The 23877-nt window shown below is 34.5% G+C and overlaps 2 protein-coding genes and 1 long non-coding RNA gene across 7 annotated transcripts in view; 1 reads left to right on the forward strand and 2 right to left on the reverse strand.

The window, feature by feature from the left end:
• Nucleotides 1-1030: 1030 nt before the first annotated feature.
• nelfb (negative elongation factor complex member B) lies at nucleotides 1031-12522 on the reverse strand. 2 transcript variants are annotated; one of them, XR_015489982.1, is made up of 13 exons: nucleotides 12252-12500; nucleotides 9757-9917; nucleotides 9575-9674; nucleotides 8548-8778; nucleotides 7819-8004; nucleotides 6488-6600; nucleotides 6289-6391; nucleotides 5528-5623; nucleotides 5307-5449; nucleotides 3462-3568; nucleotides 3241-3382; nucleotides 2827-3129; nucleotides 1031-2748 (listed from the first exon to the last, which is right to left on the reverse strand). XR_015489982.1 is itself a non-coding variant. In NM_200168.1 (13 exon segments), coding segments are annotated over 13 exon segments (1752 nt in total). In that variant the 5' UTR covers nucleotides 12354-12522; the 3' UTR covers nucleotides 1031-1396.
• Nucleotides 12523-13353: 831 nt separating this feature from the next.
• Nucleotides 13354-23877, forward strand: part of LOC137495597 (uncharacterized) — a 33999-nt gene continuing 23475 nt past the window's right edge. For 2 of the 3 annotated variants that reach the window (XR_015491280.1, XR_015491278.1), the window contains exons 1-4: nucleotides 13354-13382; nucleotides 14397-14467; nucleotides 15052-15153; nucleotides 15244-15356. This is a non-coding gene — a long non-coding RNA (uncharacterized LOC137495597). Of the gene's footprint in view, nucleotides 13383-14396; nucleotides 14468-15051; nucleotides 15154-15243; nucleotides 15357-16319; nucleotides 18592-23877 lie in introns of those variants that run through there. The other variant, XR_015491279.1, reaches the window with a different exon arrangement.
• entpd2a.2 (ectonucleoside triphosphate diphosphohydrolase 2a, tandem duplicate 2) lies at nucleotides 16015-23206 on the reverse strand. 2 transcript variants are annotated; one of them, XM_087253555.1, is made up of 10 exons: nucleotides 22908-23206; nucleotides 22698-22774; nucleotides 21294-21411; nucleotides 20236-20386; nucleotides 19884-20043; nucleotides 19555-19782; nucleotides 19197-19460; nucleotides 18603-18722; nucleotides 16569-16703; nucleotides 16015-16489 (listed from the first exon to the last, which is right to left on the reverse strand). In XM_087253555.1, the coding sequence occupies exons 2-10, from the start codon at nucleotides 22698-22700 to the stop codon at nucleotides 16280-16282; spliced, it is 1389 nt and encodes a 462-aa protein (XP_087109681.1). In that variant the 5' UTR covers nucleotides 22701-22774; nucleotides 22908-23206; the 3' UTR covers nucleotides 16015-16279. The 2 variants fall into 2 exon arrangements, with proteins under 2 accessions (XP_087109681.1, XP_087109680.1); XM_087253554.1 differs by lacking the exon at nucleotides 22908-23206 and having other exon boundaries at nucleotides 22698-22879.

The raw sequence follows: 23877 nt of genomic DNA on the forward strand, positions 1-23877 counted from the left end.
GAAAGCATTCTTACAGGACTCCCAGAGTTCATAAAAGTTATTTGGATTCATCTTCATTGCCTACTCCATCTTACGCCAGACATGCTCAATAATGTTCATGTCTGGTGACTGGGCTGGACAATCCTGGAGTACCTTGACCTTCTTTGCTTTCAGGAACTTTGATGTGGAGGCTGAGGTATGTAAAGGAGCACTATCCTGCTGAAGAATTTGCCTTCTCCTGTGGTTTGTAATGTAATGGACAGCACAAATATCTTGATACCTCAGGCTGTTGATGTTGCCATCCACTCTGCAGATCTCTTGCACGCCACCATACTAAATGTAACCCCAAACCATGATTTTTCCTTCATGAAACTTGACTGATTTCAGAGAGAAACTTGGGTCCATGTGGGTTCCAAGAGGCCTTCTGCAGTATTTCATGATTGCCTTCTGCAACTTTTGCAAATGATCAAAAGAAGGCAAGTTATTATCTGTTACTCTTACAAGGAATCGACGACAAAACTTTTGTCAGGCAGTGTATATATATATATATATATATATATATATATATATATATATATATATATATATATAGCATTTATTTAAATGTCCCTCTGTCCTCTTGTGTTGATAAACATATATGCATGTACCCTTATTTTAACAAATGATTTGTTTATATATATACTGAAATATATACTGAAAAGAAAGTTAATGTGTGACTAGCCGTTTCTTTGTAACTATTTGCAAAATTTGCTGTCAAAGTCGTTTCTATACCATTTATTATTATTATATTACATTTTAATACCACAGAAAACACTCAAACAACAGCAACCGTACCATCACAGCCAGGACAAAAGGTCAATCTCTGATGCAGAAACACTAGGTGGAGACAGAAGCACAGAGAACGTCCTGAGAGTTTGATGTACTTTATAGACACTCCAGGTGAAAAGTGCAACATTTCATACTTTATTCATTAATTTAATTATGCACATATTTTATCACGAGTGCAAAACAACAGTGTGTTTGCAGAGACTCAAAGACTCACACTATAAACTTTGGAATCAATTATTTTATTTACACCAGGGCTTGCCACTGACACAAACCAAAGCAAATCCCATTAACCATGAGAGATGCTATACATAATATACTACAGAACTCATTTAACAACTGGACTACATTTTCTTAAAAGAAGTGTAGAAATTGAAATAGAGCCGAGCCCATGGATTTGCAAAAATGGAAAACACTTTTAAAATGACCTTTATAAAAGAGGGGAGAAAAAAAAGGAGAAAAATAACATAACTAAGTCACGTGAACAGCACAGTTCCATTTGACACGTAGTTCAGTCTTTACGCAATTAGGCATGCCGTACACCTCCATTCAAACACTGCTGCTGTTTAGTGTGCGGGATGTCCCATGTCCATTAGACAGGGGTTGTGGGGGTGGAGGGAGTGGGCGGCACAGTAACAGGATGAAGGCCGAGATCTAGAGAAGGGGCTTCCTCTGGTTGCGGGGGGCTTTTCTTAGAGGCCTCCAGCTTCTCCTTCAGCAAGTTGTACAGCTCCTTCACCGACTCACTGCTCTGTAGTTGGGTCAGTTAAGATTTGGATATAATCAGGTTATTGTGCAAAATGTCGTCATAAATATTTCAATATACAAAGAAACAAAACACTTTTATCAGTTGTATTTTAAACTAAAATCTACAAACATAAACATGAAAACAAAATAAACTAAATCCAAATAATAGTACAACAACAGTATATAAATAATAATATACAATAATAACTATAACAAAATTGAGCCCATAAGTAGATGAGGTGCCATCTAGTGACTTTCAATGGCAACATTAAAGGGCACCTATGATGAAAATCAACTTTTGTAAGCTGTTTGGACAGAACTGTCTGTATGTATGTATGTATGGTGTGTCCACAGTCATATTGGAGTGATATAAACCCAACAAGTCTCTTTTTTTTTAATTTTCTGATTAAAAATAGGACCCAAATCCCAGGGATTTTGAGGCCCACCACAACGTGATGTAGGAGTGTGGTTTCCCCGCCCACGGAATTGATTGACAGAAGCCATGTTTCTATAATAACATGCCCACAGAACATTTTCTGCAAAGAAACTGGGATTAAAATAGTTGTTACAACTCTCTGTGACTTGTATAAGTTTGAAATGTTTTTAAAACAGATCATGTTTGTTATCAACAGATTTCACGCTGCCACCATTTTAAAAGCAAAATCGAGGCTGCGGTGGGAAGAAACTCCGAAGTATTGCCTGGAGTCACACAGAAACGTTGTGTACCTGCTGTATATCTAGTCAGTGAAGAGAAAGTGACACAAATTTATAATTTTACTGCCTTTTGATGGCCTCGAAGTTCAGTTCTGAATGGATGTTGTAAATAAAAAGAGCCTCATATTTAGCTATGGGAAATGGCACTAGTTTGCTAACGTTTTCTTTCCCAAACACACGTTTTAGATGCCATTTCGTCACCTTGGAATTATAGGGTTCTATCTGCGTTCTGAATGATTTAGAGATATTAAGTTTCAAAGTTTTTGCATTCTATACCAAACAGTATGAGTGTAACATTTGTTTTTTTAAAGAAAAAGTCTTAAAATGTAAACAAATTCCCATAATGTAAATAAGTTGTCATTTAATAAGAAAATGTCAATATCTCAATTTTGACAAAAATGTCAGATAGAACCTTATAATTTTAAGACATAATTAGATTGATCAAACTCAAGTTAATGAACTGATTCTTTCACTGTATTAGACCTGTCACACTATTAAATTTCAGTAGTGAAATAAAAAAAACTGTCCATTTCTCGTTATTGTTTAAGAACGTTCTTAAACACTGCTGATTTGCCATGGTATTCACCAGTGCTCAACAGAAATGACAGGAATGATTGGCCATGAAGGTCATCAGTTCACTGCACTTCAGAATTTATTCACAATATTTATGCAATACTGCAGCTTTGCTCATACATTTAATTCATTTCTTAACATGAAAAAACACTTTTAGCGAGTCTTGTTTCCTTGAAAAATACCTGTTTTGGTGGTTCAAGCGTCTTCATCAAGGTTTCCATGTAAGTCGGCAGCACCTTCTGATGGAGATGATTCAGCAAGCGAAGGCAATGCCTGTGAACGTTCTCCTTACTGCAAATCAAAACAAACCATGAGTCATGATGAGCATCACAATTTATTCTTATACTACTATTAAAGCTTTTTTTGTTTTATGCTTTGAAAAAAACAAACGAAGATGCAGACCTTGAGAAAGACGTGAGTAGGAAGTTATCAAAGACAGCAGTACAGAACTCCTCTGTTCCAAACTCATCAGAGAGAAGAGTCAGATGACCAGTGAGCAGATGGAGAAATATATCTCCGAATGCCATGTCATTATATGTATCCACTGCAAACACACAAACAAAGTGATCAGCAAGTGTGCAGCTTTACTATTAAAACTGATAGGAGTCTGATAGCTGTCTTACCCAATGCAGGAAGAAGCCGCTGTAAAGCATTTTTATTCCTCAGCTTGGCAATATGCAGAGCATAGTAAAGGCCAATCTCACACGCCACCCTGTTATCCAGTATATACCTAAGATAATAGACAGAAATAATAATGATCCAATTAAATTACAATTCTGGACCAAAACTAAAAATTCTGGTTACTGGAAGTAGTAAAGCTTCCGCTTGCATTGAATTTTTGGTAACACTTTACAATAAGATTGTATTTAATAACATAAACAAACAATAAACAATACATTTATTACAGTATTTGTTCATGTTAGCTCAAACATAAAACACAGAAATATGTTAGTTCATGTTAACTCATAGTGAATGTACTAATGTTAACAAGCATGAATTTGTATTTTGATAATGTATTACTAAATGCTGAAGTATGATTAATAAATTGTGCACAAGTATTGTTTATTATTACTTTTTTTTAGTAAATACATTAATATTAACTAAAGAAACCCTATTGTAAAGTGTGAGCTCACATTACACCAAATCAAATCACTAGGAAAAAAAGCTTTTCTTACTTAAGGTTTTCTATTGTTTCTTTTCCAGATATCTAAAAATTCTTAAATTAAGTAGCATCTCCTAAACAAGCAAAAAATATTGTTTTGTTTTCAGAAATAATTTGAAAATAAGTGAGAAATAGGTTAAATACTCTGTCAGTGGTGGGCTACTTTATAACAAGATTATTTATCTTACCCTATTGGCAGATTATTTAGCTTGTTTTAAGGAAAAACTTGCTTAATCCCGACATATTTCTAAAAACAATACAATATTTTTCACTTGTATAGAAAATTTCTCTTGATTTAGGAATTTTTAGACTAGAAACTCAACAAACATTCTAAAAAATAATCTTAATGACTACTATTATATATATATATATATATATATATATATATATATATATATATATATATATATATATATATATATATATAATCATTTTAAGTGAAGTCTTAAACAGGGTTTCACTAATTCAAATTTAAGACTTATTAAGACCATGAAGAATGAAATTTTAGACTTATATTGGGCTAAACGCAAATGATTTTTTTAATGAACTGCAAGAAAATCTCCCTATCTAATATAATTTGCCTATAATTCTAATTAGTTAAAAAATGTGTCAAAACAAGCAGACCCTAGTTATATACACATATTTTTAATTAACAACATTAAAATCTCTTTAAAAACTAAATGTATACACAAAAGACTGTTCTAAAAGATTTATTGAGATGTATTTGTTGGTGATTGGATATGTGTTGGATCAATTGGGTAGCTTTACATAAATAGATAAATATATTTTAGACCTACAAGACAACATTTCAGTCAATTTAAGACTAATTTACTATACTTAAAAGTATTCAATGTCCATAAGAAGCTTGCAATGGTAAATTAAATGATAAGTTAAGATGTTAGCACTTTCAGCACTCATTAGCTAAACTTATAAATTACGCATGATTGTTCATTAGGACTGAAAGTGAAAAACGTCTTAATATATACTTTTTACAGCAATTATCTTAAGTAGTTGTTATAAGGAATTGGTAAAAAGTTAAAACACACTTTTATTTAGATGGAATATTGAAAAGATCTTTGCTTTTAGTGTGTTTATGATATTAGTTTTCTCAAATAAAATGATGAAACAAAGTTCAGATTTTTCTGTCCTCATGAACATTAAAAGCACTTCAAGTGTCACACATTCTGGAGTCTGTGTGTGGTTTTACTTCTTATTATAGTTTTTTTAATTATTATTGGTTGCAACACTAAAACGAGTGCTTCCTGAATGTGCAGCATTGAGGAGCGGTGTGGGATAAAACAGACACCTGGAGAAGGTTTCAGGCAGAGTGGTAGGGTACGCGAGAGAAGTCTTCTCTTCGCTCGGCAGTTTCTGCTCCACAGTAAACGTGTAGTCGTCCACCACTATCGACATCATGGCAGGCAGAAAGCGTGTCACCACCTCCAGATCCTGAAGGCAAACAAGACCCACCTTGTGTAAACCGGACAAATCCATTTCAAACATTAGACTGTTGAGGGCTGATCTTACCATTCGAGGCTCTTTGAAAACCTGACTGTCGATCATGTCCCAGGCGCCCTGCCCCAGAGAGAGCATCCGCAGCAGGAGGAGAAGGTCAGGACTGTCCTGCAAATCCACACACAGCACAGATATTTCAGCATTACACATATACTATTGCAGTATGCGTTCATATCGCTTATACTTTGATGTTTTTATCAGTTTTTAACTTGCTTTAAATAATTTTGTTGTGTTTTATAATTAGTTTTATTTTAATTCAGCTTTAGAAATGTTAGTACTTCCACTAATGCGACAACATTTCCTTTTCATATTTTCAGCTAATGTTTATACTTATGTCTTTCTAGTGTTAAAATTAGCAGTGATTTGTCAACATTATCTAATCCATTAACAAACACAATACCTTATATTTATATTAATCATATAATACATCTATAAATGATAAGATTTAATAACTTTTGTTAATTAATAAAACCATTTTATGCAGGTCCACAGTGCAATAACTGAAGCTAAAATAATTGTGCTGCTTCTAAACATTTCTCGAAATAATATTAAATGAAATAGCAAATCTTTTCATTTAATCTAACATTTAATTAATATATTATATATTATGTTATGTAATGCATAACAATAAAAAATCATTAAGATACTAGTTTATGTTAATAAATTGTGCAGTACAACATTTTAGTTAACATTAACAACACTGTAGAGCACTAAAATCAATGGAAATAAGAAATATGTGTAGTGTAGTGCAGAGATGAAGCTGAAGGTCTTACTCTGGGCAGGGCGTCCTGACTCAACAACTCCTGAAGGTTCCTAACAGTGCTCAACACCAGTGTGTTACAGGCAAAGGGGTCACAGAGGATCATAGAAAGGTCACTGAGGAAACACAGACAGTGTTACATTGTAAACTTCTATAGGTTTACTATACACTGGGTTAACTCTTGTCTGTAGAATTAAAATTGAATCTCATACCCTAACACTTGCTCCTGGCCTTTCTTCACACCATCCAAAAAGCCTTGTAACTCTCGGGCCCGTTTAGCATCCACAAACTTCTCCCTGATGCAGGCATCCAAACACCAGGAAAACTACAAAAGAGCAAACAGAAACGCTGTTACTTTTCTGATTGTGTATGATTCTGCGTGTTAAGCTTTTGATGCACAGCATAGGTTTATAAAGTGACCACTGACAAGAATGAGATTTTATTTGCTATATCTTTGTAAGAAATTAATCTAGTCATTCAACATTCCAGATAATCCCCAATGAACTTGTTTTTCGCTTCTTGTTTTTGGTTATTACCAATCTTTATTTTCATTTCTTTCCTAATTTTGAATATAAAATCACTTTTAAAACAGTTTAAAACTGACTTTTTAAAAATACTTTTTTTTTTTTTTTAGAAACATATAACCAGTGGGAACAAAAAAAACAAAAACAAAAAAATAATAATACATATATACATAAATATACATATGTATACATGCTTATATAGGCAACTACATCCATTTCACACATGTATATCTATATAAATACTTGTATAAAATATTAAATTAACCTCATCAAAACAATACTAAATAAATAAAAAAAGTATAAATTAAAATATAATAAAAGATTGCCAAACATATTTTTATAATGATACATAACCTCTAGAATTATGTAAATGTTCAATTATAAATAATTATATTGTCGTTTAGGAGAAAGCCAGCCATTTATTTCATGTCTTTTCAAATAAAATGACTTTTTAAACTATCAAAGATTCCTATATGGGTCATTTTTCACACATATGTGTAAAACTGCTAATTGTTTTTAATTATAAAGATAAGATTTTAGAATCTGTGGGGAAAAAAACAGGAATAATTATATAAGCAGTCAAGCTTGAAATTTATTTTAACCCCTCTGGCAAATTCAGACTTTTGTTCAGAGGTAAATAAATCTTGTACTTCATCTTATTATATTTGGGGAAAAGCCTGTGTCATCAATAAAAGTAACTTTGAGTCAAAATCTGCCAGGGGTCTGAATAATTTCAGGCTTAATTGTATGCATTTAATTAAAATCTGCAATATAAATCATTTAGAAAAAGTGATTTATTCTGAAACTTCCAGCAAAGCACCCATTTTGCTTTTGCATCAAAGAGATAATTATGAACAGATCAATCATGTCATGGATTGCTACAAAGTCTGACTTCCCGAAGTTGTGTTCAGTTCTTGTGTATCTCTTAAGTTATTTTAAATGAACTTGTGAAATCGAAGGCTTCTACATATGTTGTTGAGTAATCAGAGAGTTAAAGGTGTGTGAAACTGGTAGCTGACCTTGTGACAGGGGTCGACTGAACAGATCTCGCTGATGTCGAGGTCATGAAGGGACATGAGCAGCTCCGCTCGCAAGGTGCAGTAATGTACATTACGTGTACGCAGAAACAGCGTTCGCAAGAACTGCAGCACCATATCATAGAGCTTCACGTTCTTCCCAATCATCTGAGTCAGCTTCAGCACCACCTGTTGGGGGAAGGAATAAAAATATACACACTTTAAATGGTTAAATTGATCCTTCTAAACCCTGAAAAAGTTTATCCAAAAGTTTGGAAACACTGTTTTGTAGCAAAAATGCATCACTAATTGTGGCTAAAATTAGAACTAAACATTCCTTCACTTAAGGTTAAAAGTAAGGTTTAGATAAGCTTACAAAAAAAGGAATAATAATAAAAACCAGACTAAAATTATTTAAATATATAAAACAATAAACAAAATTAAAAATAAAGATTAAATAACAATTTCATATAAAGAACATTGATGAAAAAACAGTTTGGGTGTGCACCACATTGTACTTTTTGTTTTTGTGCGAATTTTGTTTCAGAAACTTCAATACTGATCAATTAATAGTCATAATATTATTAAAATGAATGACAATCTAGTTTTTTATATTGCCTAGAAGCATACAAATACTAAAGTAGCAGGGGTGACTTTTAGTTTTACATACTTTTTCCATCTAATAAACAAATGGCTATCAGGAATGCTGACTTGGTTGGTTGTGTCACTCACCTCCCCCTGTCGCCGTGTTTTGGGTGAAGGGCTGAAAAAGTTGTGCAGGATAGAGAGGTCATTGCTAAAAAGAGCTGCTTCCTTCTCCACAATATACTGTTTCAAGAGAGGAGACACCTCGTCTCCAAAAAGAGCCTGATTGTCCTGCCAGATTTGCCGTTTCACCTCCACCGCGCAGACTTTGTACAGCTCTTTATCCGCCATCACTTGCTTCAGCTTCTTCTCAGGCACCTGCAAGAGAAGGTCACGCTGTCAACGACGGACAAACCTAAAACTGTTTTGAAATGGTTTGATGTGCATATAAATGTAGTGCAACCTTGAAAAGTGGATCACTTGACGACCACATTCAATACAATACAATCAGGATTTCAATTAAAAAGTATTTATGATTTTTAACTGATTATTTTTCTGAATGACTGATTTTCTCAGTGTTTTTCTCTCTCAAAATTTGCATCAATATTTCTTGCATTCATTTGTTGGTCTGCTGTGAAAATTAGTAGCAACATACTTTTAAAAAAAGATAAATAAAAAGAGCAATAGCAATAAAAAGAGATACTTTACCTAAAGCCTACTATATCATATTTGATACAAAACTACCAAAATGGATGAATGAATGACATTTTTAAAATTTGATAAGAGCTGCAAGTAAAAAAAGTTATTTTACGCCACAAAATAAAATGAGCCGTTTTTTTCTTATTTCAATATTCTCACTACATATATCATACAGGACATTAAAATCATGATGCATCAACTGTAATATTACAACTCAGAACACTCTTTTCTGACATGTTTTAGTCTAATGCTTTGAATGGCTGCTGCATGGTTTTCAAGCAACCAGAAATGTAGCCACTGAATTTACACATCCAGCCAACTTCCAGTTCTCCTACTCCAACTTCTGCAAATAACGTCATCACATGATGCCTCTCAAAGAACAAATCAGCAGAATTTTTGCATTTGCTTGATTTTGCAATTACTGGATCACAAAATCCTGAAGGGACTAGTAAGAGGTCAGAGCACACATCGGTACCTTTGGCAGATGCTTCAGAACTTGCATGACAACCGGCTGTATGGATGGCATCTTCACTAGGGGAAAGCTTTTCTCAAGTAGTTCCTCCAGCTTTACGTACCTGAGTGGATTAAGCAGATTGAGAGGTATTATTTATGATCAGCTATGTAAACTCAAGGTTCAAAATCAAAGCTTCTATTCACCTGTCCTCCTCCTTGCCCTCTGCAATGGTGGCAACACGCTCCATTAGCTTGTCTCGAAGTTCATCAAAGACCGACTGATGAAACTCCAGCCGTGGAGTCCCGTGAAGATCCAGAAAAGGCAATGCAGACTGTAGGGTTGGCAGCAATATGCCATTTTCCGTCTGTTAAAAATCAATATACAGAAAGGCATTAGTAATTTTTGATAGATCATCATGTCATAGATTAGTATGTCTTAGACTTTATTTTGCAGCAAGTTGCTATAAGAATAGGGCTTCACAATATATTGCAAAATTATTGTTATTGCGATAACAGCATATCCAAAATATCCATGTGAGATCAATTAGTTTCAATTTATGCATTGGTTATTTATCTAAGTTCTACTAATCAGATGGGGCCTTAAAATCTTTATACCACCCACCCCAGCAGTTGCTGTTCTGCTTTTAGTTATGCTATTGCTAATCAGAGTCAGAATATCTGCTGAGGATTTCACTCATTCATAGTGTTTTAAAATGTTTGCATCTTGACACAGTTTTTTTGTTTGAATTAGAATTGATTAGACATAAATATCTTTTGCCTATTTATTTTAATAACACTAAATGAATTATTTTAAAACAGCTAAAAAATAGCATTTTTCTAGGAAAATGTCTTTAAAAAATGATGCGATTCTCAACAACAATAATGCATATTTTCCAGCCCCAGTTAGAATAATCTCAAAACAAGTTTAATCTCATCCTCAAACTTATTTGCCCATGTAAATACCTTTAAATATAAATGTATAGAATTAATATGAATTAATAAAACCTTTACGGGTTTGTTTCTTCTGTCCAGCACAAAATAGGATAATTTGAAAATTGTTAGAACTGGTATAGGAATAATTGGAAAATAACCAATAAATTTGTAATCATTTTCACTGTCTTTTGAGGTATGGTTGAAGTATACTTAATATAGAGCACTAGATGTACTGACAAGGATTTATAGTAAACAATCATTTACATAAAACTTGAATGCATGTTCTACTCTATTTAAATATATTTGTAATTACAAATCATAAACGATGAAGTTAGAACAATTAATATATTTATTTTAAACATAATAATAAATAATTTTTTTTTGCCAAAGTAGACTTAAAATGTTTATCAATTATGCTTATGATGTAAATAATATTAAAACTACTCTAAATTATGTTCATATATTTAACGTGTACTTTAAAGTAAAACTTTGAATTTGACATGTAAAAGCTGCCATAAAGTTTACTCTCTTGCATGATGTGGCCTTTTATTTAATGGTAATATTACTTTATCTGCATGTACAGCTTTTAATTGTTCAACAGAAATAAGAGTAGACAAAAGGTGCGTGCTTAATCAAGTTTAGTGCACTTATACGATATGTTTCTTTATTTAATCAGATAAAAAAAACAATTGAGATCAAGATATCATTTACAAGGGTGACCAGGCTAGGATGTCAGCAACACACGACTTATGAAAAAAAAATAATAATAAGTAAAAAGTAAAGATTATATTAAAAATACAGTTTAGTTATTCAGCCATATCACATTATAATATGTTAAAAACACATACATTGGAAATGGACTGTTGATGTTTGTTAAAAAGATGGAGATAAAGAGCGAAAAGATTTAATTGGGATGAGCTCAGACATTTTCTGTTCAGACTGAAGAGTATTCCAGGATAAAGGCTCGCCTCCCCATTTCAGTTCGAACCCGTGAAACAGTCAAATGATAAGATTCACTTGAACGTAGGGCATACTGGCTTTTTGACCTATAAAAAAAGGGAACTTAGGTAAAAAGACGCCAGACCCAGAAAAGCCTTGTAGACCATAGTCATCCAGGGGGTGTACCTTCTTACATTCAAAGAAGGCCACTCAGCTTTGGCATACAGTTCACAATAGTGAGTTAGTCTACGACAGGCTGCAACAAACCTCAAAGCACTGTGATAAACAGAGTCAAGGCTGAGGACATTTGGTTGAGGCATTCATATATAAAACATCACCATTATCAAGCAATGACACCAAGTATTTAAGAGCTTTAAGAGAAAAGCAGGACCCCTTTTTTTATATTAAGACCCAATCTTACCTCTTAAGCCTAAATACTTTTTTTTAACAAGAGTAAGCATTAAGTATTAATACTTTTTTTTTAGTTATCAGTACGTTCAAGTTATGAGGTCCTAAAAGGAACTGCTTAGGAGTAACGTAACTAAAACGAGCTCAAGAGATATATTGCGGGGAGGTTATTATATATGTTTTATTATTAGTTAATATTAATATTATATTATGTTAGTTATGTTATATATGGCAATATGTATGGTAACAGGTTGTCAAATGATGAATTGCGCTGGCAGACATTAGATCCTCCCATTATAAACAATGAAGAAGACTGCAGCACGAGCGTGAGGTGCTTTATGGCTAATGCAAGACATCTGATGAAAAATGTAATCACGAACATGACAGACAGGACATGTGTACGTTTGTAAAGATCTAACCTGAAACTGGTCGATTGCTTTGAGAGGTTCAGTACAGTTAGTCAGAGTTTCTTTCAGATCCTCTCCATTGGATATTCCCAGCTCCGGTAACCCGGCGAACATTTTCACACGCTCTCTAAGTGAAGGCTCCACTTTCAAAACGATATCAAATTACATGCATTGACAGCAGAAATAACATAAATGTTGGCTAGATGTGCATTGCTCGTTATCTGTAAATCGCACACTTCCTGGCCGTGCAGCCTCGTCAACAGACTCTTGTTTCTGATACATCGTCAAAGGTTCCGGTTCAGAAAGGTTCCTAGTTGCGCTTTCAAGATCAAAGCCTCTGTGTGGACTACTTCCTGTGTGTAAAGGCAATTGCAGGTGCTGGTCGATCTGAGACAATGGAATCGAAAAGAAATGACATTCTAACAGAAATTATGATCAAGTTTAATAATCTAACACAGATGGGAGTAATAGTTCATTTAATGTGGGTTCCAGCGCATGTCGGTATTCAGGGCAATGAGGAGGCAGATAAAATAGCTAAAGAATCTCTACAACAAAATAAACCAATTAGACACATTTCACTAAGGAGAGCAGAAGGAAAAAGCCTAATCTTAGAAGCTTGTTATAGGAAATGGCAGAAAGTTTGGGAGTCCAATAACACAGGTAGACATTATCATAAGATCCAAAAAACAGTAAAGAAAAGCAAAATATCACATAATCTTAGTCGAAGAGAACAAGTTATTTTAACACGTTTAAGAACAGGACATACATTTTTAAATCAAACATTACACATAATGGGGAAACATGAGACAGGTTTATGCAACACATGTCTAACAGATGAGACAGTAGAACATGTTTTAAAAAGGTGCAAAGCATATAAAAATGAAAGAAGAAACCTTAAAGAGGAATTGCAAAGTTTAGGATACTAGGATTTCACAATAAAGGGTTTATTAAAAGATGGTTTAGATTCAGTAAGACAAATAAAGGCAGTAATAAGGTTCATTAAAAATAGGGGATTCTACAATAGAATTTAGGAAACCAGTTCAACCTCTTCTCACTCCATCACAGTAGGTGGCGATATGCACCTTTAAAGTTGGTTCGCAACTCGCCATAAAACGAAGAAGAAGGTTGATCTGAGAGTGCATGGTGAGTACATTCTACATTCTACTTTTTTATGTTCATTTTTTATTTCGAAAAAACAAACACTGTTTCAGTCCAAAAAGTTACATATCATTATTTTTGTTGTTGTTGTTGTTTTTACAAGAGAAGAGAAAGAAAATAATAATAATTATAATAATAATACAACTAAAAATTAATAATAATAAGAAGGGGAAAAGACAAATGAAAACAATAGTAATAAAAGGGTACAGAAAATTACAACTAGGTGAATGCTGACATTCAACAATCACAATTAAATGTTCAGATACGTTGTCAATGTTGAAAGTCAATTTTTACATTTAAAAAGTATGAGATAATAATAGTGGAAAACAAACACAAATGTAATTACTACAACATAAATGAACTAAAAAAGAAGAGGAGTGCATTTATTAAATGGAAGGCAATATGCTAAGAGAGTTCAAGTAAGTTATAAAACATTGCTACTATTTAAAGAAATTTGTTTTCCCAGAGCATCTAACCTTTTCCAACTTTAGAAAAAAATGCATGGTATCCACAAGCCATTAGGATGTAGTTGGAGGCTTATTGAATTCCAGTGAAGTAGAATACGACGCCTAGCTAACAATAGGGTAAAGGTCAAAATATCAAGTTGTTTAGAATTAAACTGGGACCAAATCTTTGGAACCCCCAAAATGGCAACATTAGGGGATGGGTCTATAATCACCTGCAACACCTTAGACATAATTGTAAAATAGTGCATCCAGTAATTCTGTAACATAGAGCACATAAAGAACAAGTGACTTAAATTACGGTCTGACATAATTTAGTCAACATTTTCATAAATACATACAACCTCCATTTTAGAAAAGTCTGAACTTAAGCTAGTTTGTTTGTAGTGTACTGTCTTGTAACACCACATAATCATTTCAATTTTCTAATCATTTTTTTTCTAAATGTTGTTTTATCAGCGTAAATGCTTGATTTAGTCCTACTGCTTATTATGAGTTTCATTTTTTTTCTCAAACTTTTATGTTACCTTTTGAGGTGATGCGATGGCGGAGTGAATAGCACGTTTGCATCATAGCAAGAAGGTTGCTGGTTCGAGCCTCGGCAGGGTGAGTTGGCATTTCTTTGTGGAGTTTGCATGTTCTCCCCATGTTGGCGTGGGTTTCCTCCGGGTGCTCCGGTTTCCCCCACAGTCCAAAGACATGCGGTACAGGTGAATTGGGTATGCTAAAATTGACCATAGTGTTTGAGTGTGTGTGAATGTGTGTATGGATGTTTCCCAGTGACGGGTTGCGGCTGGAAGGGCATCCGCTGCGTAAAAATTATGCTGGATAAGTTGGCGGGTCATTCTGCTGTGGTGACCCCTGATTAATAGGAGGACTAAGCCGAAAAGAAAACAAATGAATGAATGTTATACCTTTTATGCAATATGAAGTCTGTGGTGTTAAATTTTGTCTGTGGTGTAACTTTAGAATGTCTGAAATTTCTTCATTCAATCTTATATTTCAATGTTTTTAGACTTTAAATTGGTTTTGATATTTATAAGTCTATAAAGGCGCCATTTCCACTTTCTTTTGTATGTATATCTAAATTAAAGGGGGAAAAAGAAAGACAAAGAAAATGTTCTCCTTTGGCAAAAATAGAAAGCCCCCAGTGAGTATTCATTTATTCATTAATTTTCTTTTCGAATTAGTCCCTTTATTAATCAGGGGTCACCACAGCGGAATGAACAGCCAACCTATCCAGGATATGTTTTTATGCAGCGGATGCCCTTCTAGCTGCAACCCATCCCCAGGTAACACCCATACACTCTCATTCACACACATACACTACAGACAATTTAACTTATTTAATTCACCTATAGCACGTGTATTTGGACTTATAGGGGAACCCGGAGTAAACCCACATGAACACGGGAAGAACATGCAAACTCCACACAGAAATGCCAACTGGCCCAGCAGAGGCTCGAACCAGAGACCTTTACCATGACGCCCCATGGTGAGCAATAGATTTTTTTTTCATTTAAATATAATGACCAAAGAAGCTGAACTGTTACCGTTATATTTCAATGAGTTAGTTACCTTAAGTTGCATATGTTTACCAAAATACTACTTCAAATATTGGTAACACAATAAACATAAGTGGTTATGTCATCAGTGTTTGATAAAAAATATTGTAAAAAGCTAAATCATAATGGAGGTATCATATTATACAAAGTTTAAATGCGATACATCAAATGGAAATCAAGACTTTTAGAATATTTTTTTACATATTGTGCCTCTCATTTGTAAGTTAAATGAACACCATCATTTCATAGATTGATAGAGGGAGAACTGAACAGTAGCCTACTTGCTATTTTTTGGTTAAGTTTGCACTTTAGGTATATATACATTTTTAGGTGTGTGTATATATTACAAGATAAAACATTAAATACAACTAAATACATGTTACTTTTTCCCAAAAACAAAGGTTTTTGTTAATTCAAGCAGGTCATGAACTGCTAAATTTTCATTAAATCTCTCTTACATTTGGACCATTACAAAACAATAAATCTTCTTCTGAGCTGATCAAGGATCAGAAACTAAGATGTTTACACAACAGTGCATGGCTATAAAAAGAAAGATTTCTTTGTAACAAATTTCCACACTACCCAAAGTTCAATAAATAGCTAAGCACACCATATACGATTAGTGTGTTGATCATTTATTTATGACTTCATGTCTTTACACATTTACATACTTGTAAATGTTAAGTGCATTTCATATTTTGAAGTGTTAAAAAAATAATTATCATGATGAACCACACTGATCTGACGCAAACACACATAAATAATTAATGTTTTGTCAGTACAAACCTTTTACACCTCTACATATAAAGCTTATAATTTCACAATCACAGTTAAACTCTTCAGTTCACAATGATCAAATGTAACAACAAAGTTTTGTGCCATTCTTTTGGTAGCTTCGCAACAGAAAAAATAAAGATGCAATAACAAGGACTGAGAAAAGAAGAACGGCGGCACGCCACGCATCTGGACGCAGTGCTTTCCTCACCATCGCATTTTCAGCATCCAGCAAGTTACTTAAGCTTAGCATGTAGCCAAGAGACCAGCCGACAGAGGTGTCTTCAACCTGCAAACCAACACAATTTGTCGATGTTACTGACAGGATATGTCTTAAAACTGCATAGTGGTCTTTCTGAGTGTCTTACTTTTTCCTGAAAGGAGATGTGTGGAAAGGAGAGATCACTGAAACCATATCCATTAATCAGGAGCACCCGCATAAGCACAGAATCTGCACAGTAGTCTCTCAAATGATCCCCCTCAGTGGGAAACTTGTTCTGCATCTGAGAAAGAAAGAGGGAGTTAGACGGTATTGCCTAAAGGGAATATTTAAAGTTTAATCACATTTGAGTTTAATTAAGGGCTGGTCTCAAGAATTTTTAGCTCTGACAAGCTTGGTAATACACTTGGTAGTGTTGGATTGAATTTGGGACTTGTGGAGCTGCGCATTGATGGACTTTCAGCAGTGAAAATTAAACCACACTGAACTGAACCAAACTGAACTTCAACTCTGAAAACTGGACTGACACAGTTTCAATCTACTACAACTTCTGTGTTGAGCTGCTATGACAGTCTACATTGTAAAAGAGCTATAGAAATAAAGGTTAAGTGAATTGAATTTCATAAACAGCTAAGATGAAATACTGCATTAGTTTATAATGATTCAATCAAACTATACAAAGTATTCAGAAGAGCTGTATCTAAAGTATAGAGAAGAAAATGCAACCTCTCAGAGTCTTAGATTGACAAGTGAGTTGAAAGTGATGGAATAATTGTTTTCAGTTTACTCATCCTGCAGCCATCCAAAATGAAGATAATCTTTTCTTTAGTATAGCATAAAAAGGTTTTAGCTGAAACTATAGCAAGTAAACCGCTAATTTTAAAGGCAGGGTACTTAGTATCTAAGCTGGTGACTATTTTCAGGCTTTCAAGCAGGGAAACTTTGAATTTTCCATCATGATGTAAATATAGATTAGTCAATCTTTAAACAGGTTATTTATCCTACCTCTTTTTTTATTTTGAGCAAGCTGCTAATGGTCTAATCCGATTCAATGATTTATTTATTGTTTCTGGCTGGTGAATGAGAGATGAGGTTATCTCCCTCATCATTTCAAAGTTCTGTTTTTGTTTTTTGCTGGAGGCATGGCTTTTTAAACTGATAATCTAAGGCAGACAGGGTCTTTAGCTTTAGCAACAGTTTTAGCCTCTCTAAAATCAGCTACCTTACCTTTAAGAGTCAACAAATGGAAGCTTGTATTGAATAACTAATTAATACTCAGTTTCTTGTAGGGACCAATCAACGTGCTTCATAAAATCTCAATGATTGTAGCCAGTGTTTTGCATGATTTGTGACTCCCAAAGTGCTAGTAGTTCACCAAGAAGCAGCTACTTCTACTTTAATTGTTTACTGAAGAAAAACGGGGACAGACTAGTCTTCGGTCCAGCTTTCCAGCCTCCGGCGCCTAGACTGCAGCTCTGCACAAGACGTTTGGCCAGAGGAGAAATGATCGTGCCCAACTGAGCCTGGTTTCTCTCAAGGTTTTTTAATTCTTTACTTTCGCCAATTAGTGAAGTTTTTTTCTCACCACCGCCACTGGCTTTCATGGTTTAGGATCAATAGAGCTACGCATCGATGGATTTGCTCTTCAGAGTCTTTGGACTCTCAGTAGTGACTATTAAACCACACTGAACTGAGCGAAACTGAACTGAACTTAAACGCTAAAAACTGAACTGACACTGTTTCAGTTTAGTATGATCTTCAATGTGAAGCTGCTTTGACACAATGTACATTGTAAAAGCGCTATACAAATAAAGGCAAATTTAATTGAATTTAAAAAAACACCTGCATCTCAGATGACCTTGTGTACATGCACTCTCAGAAATAAAGGTACACAAATTGTCAATGGGGTGGTACCTTTTCAAAAGGTACAGTTTTGACAATTAGTACCTTTAGGGTACACTTTTTGTGCCTTTAAGGTTTACTTTTGTACTTTTATGGTACACATTTGTACTTTTTAGGTATTAATATGTGCCTTTAAGGACCTGTTAGAAACAAAAAACTACCTTTTAAAAAGGTACCACCTCAGTGACAGGTTTTGTACCTTTATTTCTGAGAGTGTGTAGATAATTCTTTTGGTGAACTGTTCCTTTAAAATAAATACATTCTCTCAATGGGCTGGTACCTGCTGAAAACTCATGTTGCAGACAAACTGGGCAGCGTGCTCTAAATCCGCTGGAGACGTGATGGTGATGCCTGCAGCTTTTTGCAAGAATTGATGAATGTAATAAAATGCAGAAAATGCCTGTGCCAAAGAAAGAGATATACTGTATTAGCTATATATATGCGAATAATAGTTTGTTCAAAGTTTAGTTTATCACAAAGTCTTTTGGGATCTAAGGGGTTCTTTTTTTCCCTCTCATCAAGAGATTCAGATTGTAAGGTGTTCAACATTTCCAAACCAGACGGTTTGAGAAACAGACTACAATGCTTACAAGGTATTTTTTTGATTCCCCAAAAGGAGCAGACTATGTATAGTTATTCGGTTGGCAATCAGACTATTGCTCAATTTTAAAACTATTTGTTCAAGAGTCAAAGCTTCACTGTATCTTACTGATTCACTAAAATGAACAACTCATACTCTATGAATAAATTATTCAGGAGTCAGATCACGCTAATTGTGATGTACTATATGTCACTGATTCACTAAAAAGAAACAACTCCTAAGTTTTTTCTAATTTATTTCAAGAATAATATTTTACACAGTAGCAAGGCTTACCATGAAGTTTCCAGTAATGTTGGGCTGAAAGACTCCGTCGAAAGAGCATTTGGAATAAGAGCAGCTGCTAAAGGAGAAGAGTTGAGAAACATTTCCTAGACACTGATTGTAGTTTCCGGTGCCTTTTATTTGCAGCTCATCATCAGGTTTATAAGGAGTTTGTCTTTTAACACATGGAGTATCAAACACACTGCTCCGCTTTATAGAGCTGCTGTAATCTGCAGGATAACAGGGGTGGACTATAGATGTGTCTGAACCCTGAGTCTGTAACATGCATAAAGAAAGAGAAAACATTAGATATTATATTCTGAACAATGTAACCGTTTAATCTAAACCAGGGTAAAAGTTTGCACTTAACCTTGATTAGATGTGCCAGCAGTCGGAGTAAAGCCTGGTCTTGTCCATAACACAGAAAACTGTGAGTGTAGATCTGGTAGTCTCGCCCGTACAGCCGCAGTTTCATCAGGTCATCCTTGTTCTCCACGGTCTGTTTCGTCACAAAGGTGATCTGAGTAGACGCTCCGCCAAAGTCCAGCGCACCAACTGTATCTCTGCCTGGAGTAATCCACTGACCCACAAAACCATACTGAAGAAACGGGCAGACAGAGAGAGGGTGCATCTAATCAATTGGTATTTTAATTACCCAAAATATATAATTGTATAGCAAAACAAAAAATCAGCCACTACCTTAATAAAATTCTCCAGCAGGTAGTTGACTGTGACCCATCCATAAGCTCCCTCATCTTGTCCAGTTAAGATAGATGCTCCTTTAAAGCTGAACGGATAGCTCTTCAGTTTTTCTCCAACTTCTTTTAAGACCTCAGCCGACTCTTTGGGTTTAGAAATACTGTGCAAAAATATTATCTGCGATTGATTCCACCCTATTTAGTGCACTCATACTGTGGATGAACATGTGAAGTGAAGAGTCTTTACGATTTACAGTTTGTATGTCATAAAATGCAGTGCAGATATTGGGAAAGGTTATATAATGATCAACGCATCAGTGTGCATTCATCATTTGAACCGTGTTCAGACTCACTTCAGTAGCCTCATGCCTGCAGTTGCCCCCAGATACACGGGGGTAATCCTCTGTCTAGATTTCGGGATGCTTTTAGTGGCTTTATCCATGCATTCCTCAAGGCTACGTGCTGCTGCTCCTTTGATTCCAGCATAACTGGATATCCCTCCTCCTGGTACAGGGAAAAAATTGTGGAAGAAGCTATTAAAATGTTTGTAATCTGACAGTGGAAGGCACAAGTTCAAGTTCGATGTATTTATATACAGTAGCACGTTTCCAAGAGGCCACAAGACGGCACAAAGTGCTTTAGAGAGAAGATACAAACAAGCAGTATGAACATAAAACAAAACAGCAATAGGCACAGAGTGTAAAAGAGAACATAAAAGATGTCAAATAGATTATACAAAACATTTTGCTTGTAATGCCTAAAACAAGAAAGTAACTGGCCCTTTAATTCCGCCTAAAAGATGCTACTACAGTTGACCACACTAAACAGGATTAAAAACGAGACCATTGGACTCCCGAGGAAGGAACTTATGCTTCAAACGACCTAGAAAATACACAAGTCTTTTATTTAGACTTACAAAATTGTTTGTAATGAAGCCAATTTTAATTCTAGTGAAAGCGCGTTCCAGAGGATGTTGGATGTTGAACTTATATTGACATCAGCTTAGTGGACAGTGCAAAAGTGACAGATAATCATAAGAGAGAGAACATGGGACAATTATTTAATGCAATGCAATTTAATGCAATGCTGGAAATGAATTAGGAACGCTGTGTTGTTCGTCTCATTTACATTTCTGCAGATGTTTTCACCTGAAGCAATGTGAGAACAACAGAAGAATAACAATGAGATAAAAAAAGCATGACCAATTCAGAACTATATTTAGGAAGAATAAATGAAGACAAATCCCTTTCATTAATTAATTTTTTACATCTGAGTTCTGCAATATCTGATGTTTGAGTTTTCTCTGTATTTGATATTAGGGTAAGTGTCAATCTTACACTTCTTGTGTATCTTCTTTCTTTCTGTTACCTCTACAATCAGAAAATAAAAATGATGTATACTATTTACTCACCCTTCACACGACACTCGCTGTGCTGACTGACAATGCCAGTGCCGTTCTGCTTATCTGCTGGCCATTTGTAGATAAACATGGACGTATGAGAGGATCCAGCATCCAGAACTATTCCATACTGGAGACAAACACATCTGTTAACATTTTCCACAAACTTGTCTTGGATTCATTTAGGGCTGCACCATATGTCACTTCAGCATAAACAATTGAAATGTGCACATCCGCAATAGTCACATCTCAGGATGGGGATTATTGGTGACCACAATTTAAAATGCATGTGGTTTTTTTTTACTTAGTTGCAAAGTTTAGCCATTGTATAGTTAAAAGTTCAAAATTTTCATGAGCTTTTTTTCTGTTATGATGTTAACATAAGTGAGTTTAAAGCATGAGGGTGCAAGAAATTATATAATTTTAGCATTAACAAAGATTAATTGCATTTAATTTATATATAGTGAAGAGCTACTTTACGTTGGATTATTCAATGTCTAACTACTTAAGACTTGGAAAAAATATATAAAGCACAATTTGTTTTTCTGTTTTATATCCTTTGTTTTGTATTTATCTAGTTTATTATATTTTATGCAGACGGATGGAATGTTTATTTGAAATATTCAGTGGTGTAAAGTAACAAATTACAAATACTCAAACTACTGTAATTGAGTAGTGTTTCTCAGAAATTGCAACGTACAGTAGTTTTAAAAGTGTGTACTTTTACTTTAAATTGAGTACATTTTTAGTGCTGTATGGGTACTTTTACTTCACTGCTTTCCTTCAACCTTAATTTTTTCTTATCTATGTGGATGGGCTAAGCAGAATATTCAGTCCTGTGATTTCTGTCCAACCAAATCACACATAGAAAGTAAATCGCATCATGTGGAACTACCTGAATACATGGGTGATGCAGCCCATAAATGCAGCAAAACATTTAAAAGCATTAAAAGAGGCCAAAAAGATGTCCTTAAACAAATGGTCGTTTACACATTTTTTTTTTTTTTGGGGGGGGGGGGGGGGGGGGGGGGGGGGTATTATCAGCTCTAGTTTCATTTATTTTAACTTGCAATATATATATATATATATATATATACACATACATTTTTTTTACTTTTTTTTTCTTTAGTTCACTTTTATTTTATAAGAGCTTTCACGTGAATGATTTGAATGCCTGCTTGTGACTATCGTTATTCCAATTCATAAGCAGCAAGTCAACACTGTCACTAAAGCTGCCAGCTGAGATTCAATGGCTGCCTGCCACATGCCAGGCAAATGTTCTGCTCGACACATAAGAATTTTTTTGAATTCATATCTCATCAGAAAGCTGAAACTTTCTTTTGACTCGACAGCTTAGTGTGAGTATTTCACTTTATAAAAACAACAACAACAACAACAACAAAAAGAAGTCATTACCATGAGCTGCGCTGGTTCTTTGAAGTCTTCGGTATTAACGACGAGCAAAAGGATGCCAACAAATGAAACGAATAGACCTGCAATAATAGTACATGTTTGCAATTGCATTTTAAACTGTTGTAAACTAAAATTAAAAGGACACTTGCTGACCGACTATTGTCGGAATTTAGCCGGGTGTATCTGGTGTTCGGGTAGGTTAACTAAACTAACCTGTCAGACCTGCTCGTCCATGCAAATAGTATGTAGAAGCAGAAGTTAATATAATTTATTTAAAAAAATATATTTGCCTTGATGAAAACGTTTATTCACTTTTTTTACGTGAACAGGTCTGAAATGGTAAAAACAGTAGATTGTTTGTGCAAAGTACTGTAAATTATAGACACAATCAATGTTAGACATGCAAGCAGACATTAATCTGACACTAGGTGACGCTGGAGCAATAGCCTATAATTAAGCAACCTTATACTTCAGTCAGTGTTTTAAGGAATATTTAGTGGCTTTTTTTAGAGGCTACATGCAGATTTAAACACATATTTTACAAGACAAGTGAATACTTAAGATGTCTATCGGTGATCTAGAACAGCAAATTTTTCTGTTAAATTATATTTTTCCTTGCACTGAGTGGCGCATTATGCATTCACAATGGTAACAGTTATAGAGGGGTGATCATATATATATATATATATATAACGGTTTGTACCATTGTGAATGCATAATGCGCCACTCAATGCTAGGAAAAATATAATTTAACAGAAAAATTTGCAGTTCTAGATCTTATCCATTAATTATATATTATACATTTTTTATTATTAATATTTAAGATATAGATCGAAGATCAGAGAAAGCTACTTCTTACTGTTAAAGGGCTGACCCCTCATACATGTTGTTTTGTTGTTTATGGGAAATCAAGCATTAATTAGGGGGGTCGAAAAAAAACCCTGAATCTACAGAAAAGATATCTATAGAGATAGAGTCTTTTGACTTTCAGTGCTAGGGCCCCATTTTGAATAAAGGGCCCCGAAATAAAAGAGAAATACTAAAGAGAAACAAACATCTTTAGTCATTTTTATTAAAAATGGGACATGATGTTTAATTGCATATTTGTTTTCTACAGAGATGAAGAATTAACGATCAAATGGATGTTTGTTTTCAGATTTTTTTAGAAGAAACGAGGGGGTAA

The sequence above is a fragment of the Danio rerio genome, chromosome 5 (assembly GCF_052040795.2).
Source record: "Danio rerio strain M-AB ecotype USA chromosome 5, GRCz13ab, whole genome shotgun sequence".
Lineage (NCBI taxonomy): Eukaryota > Metazoa > Chordata > Actinopteri > Cypriniformes > Danionidae > Danio > Danio rerio.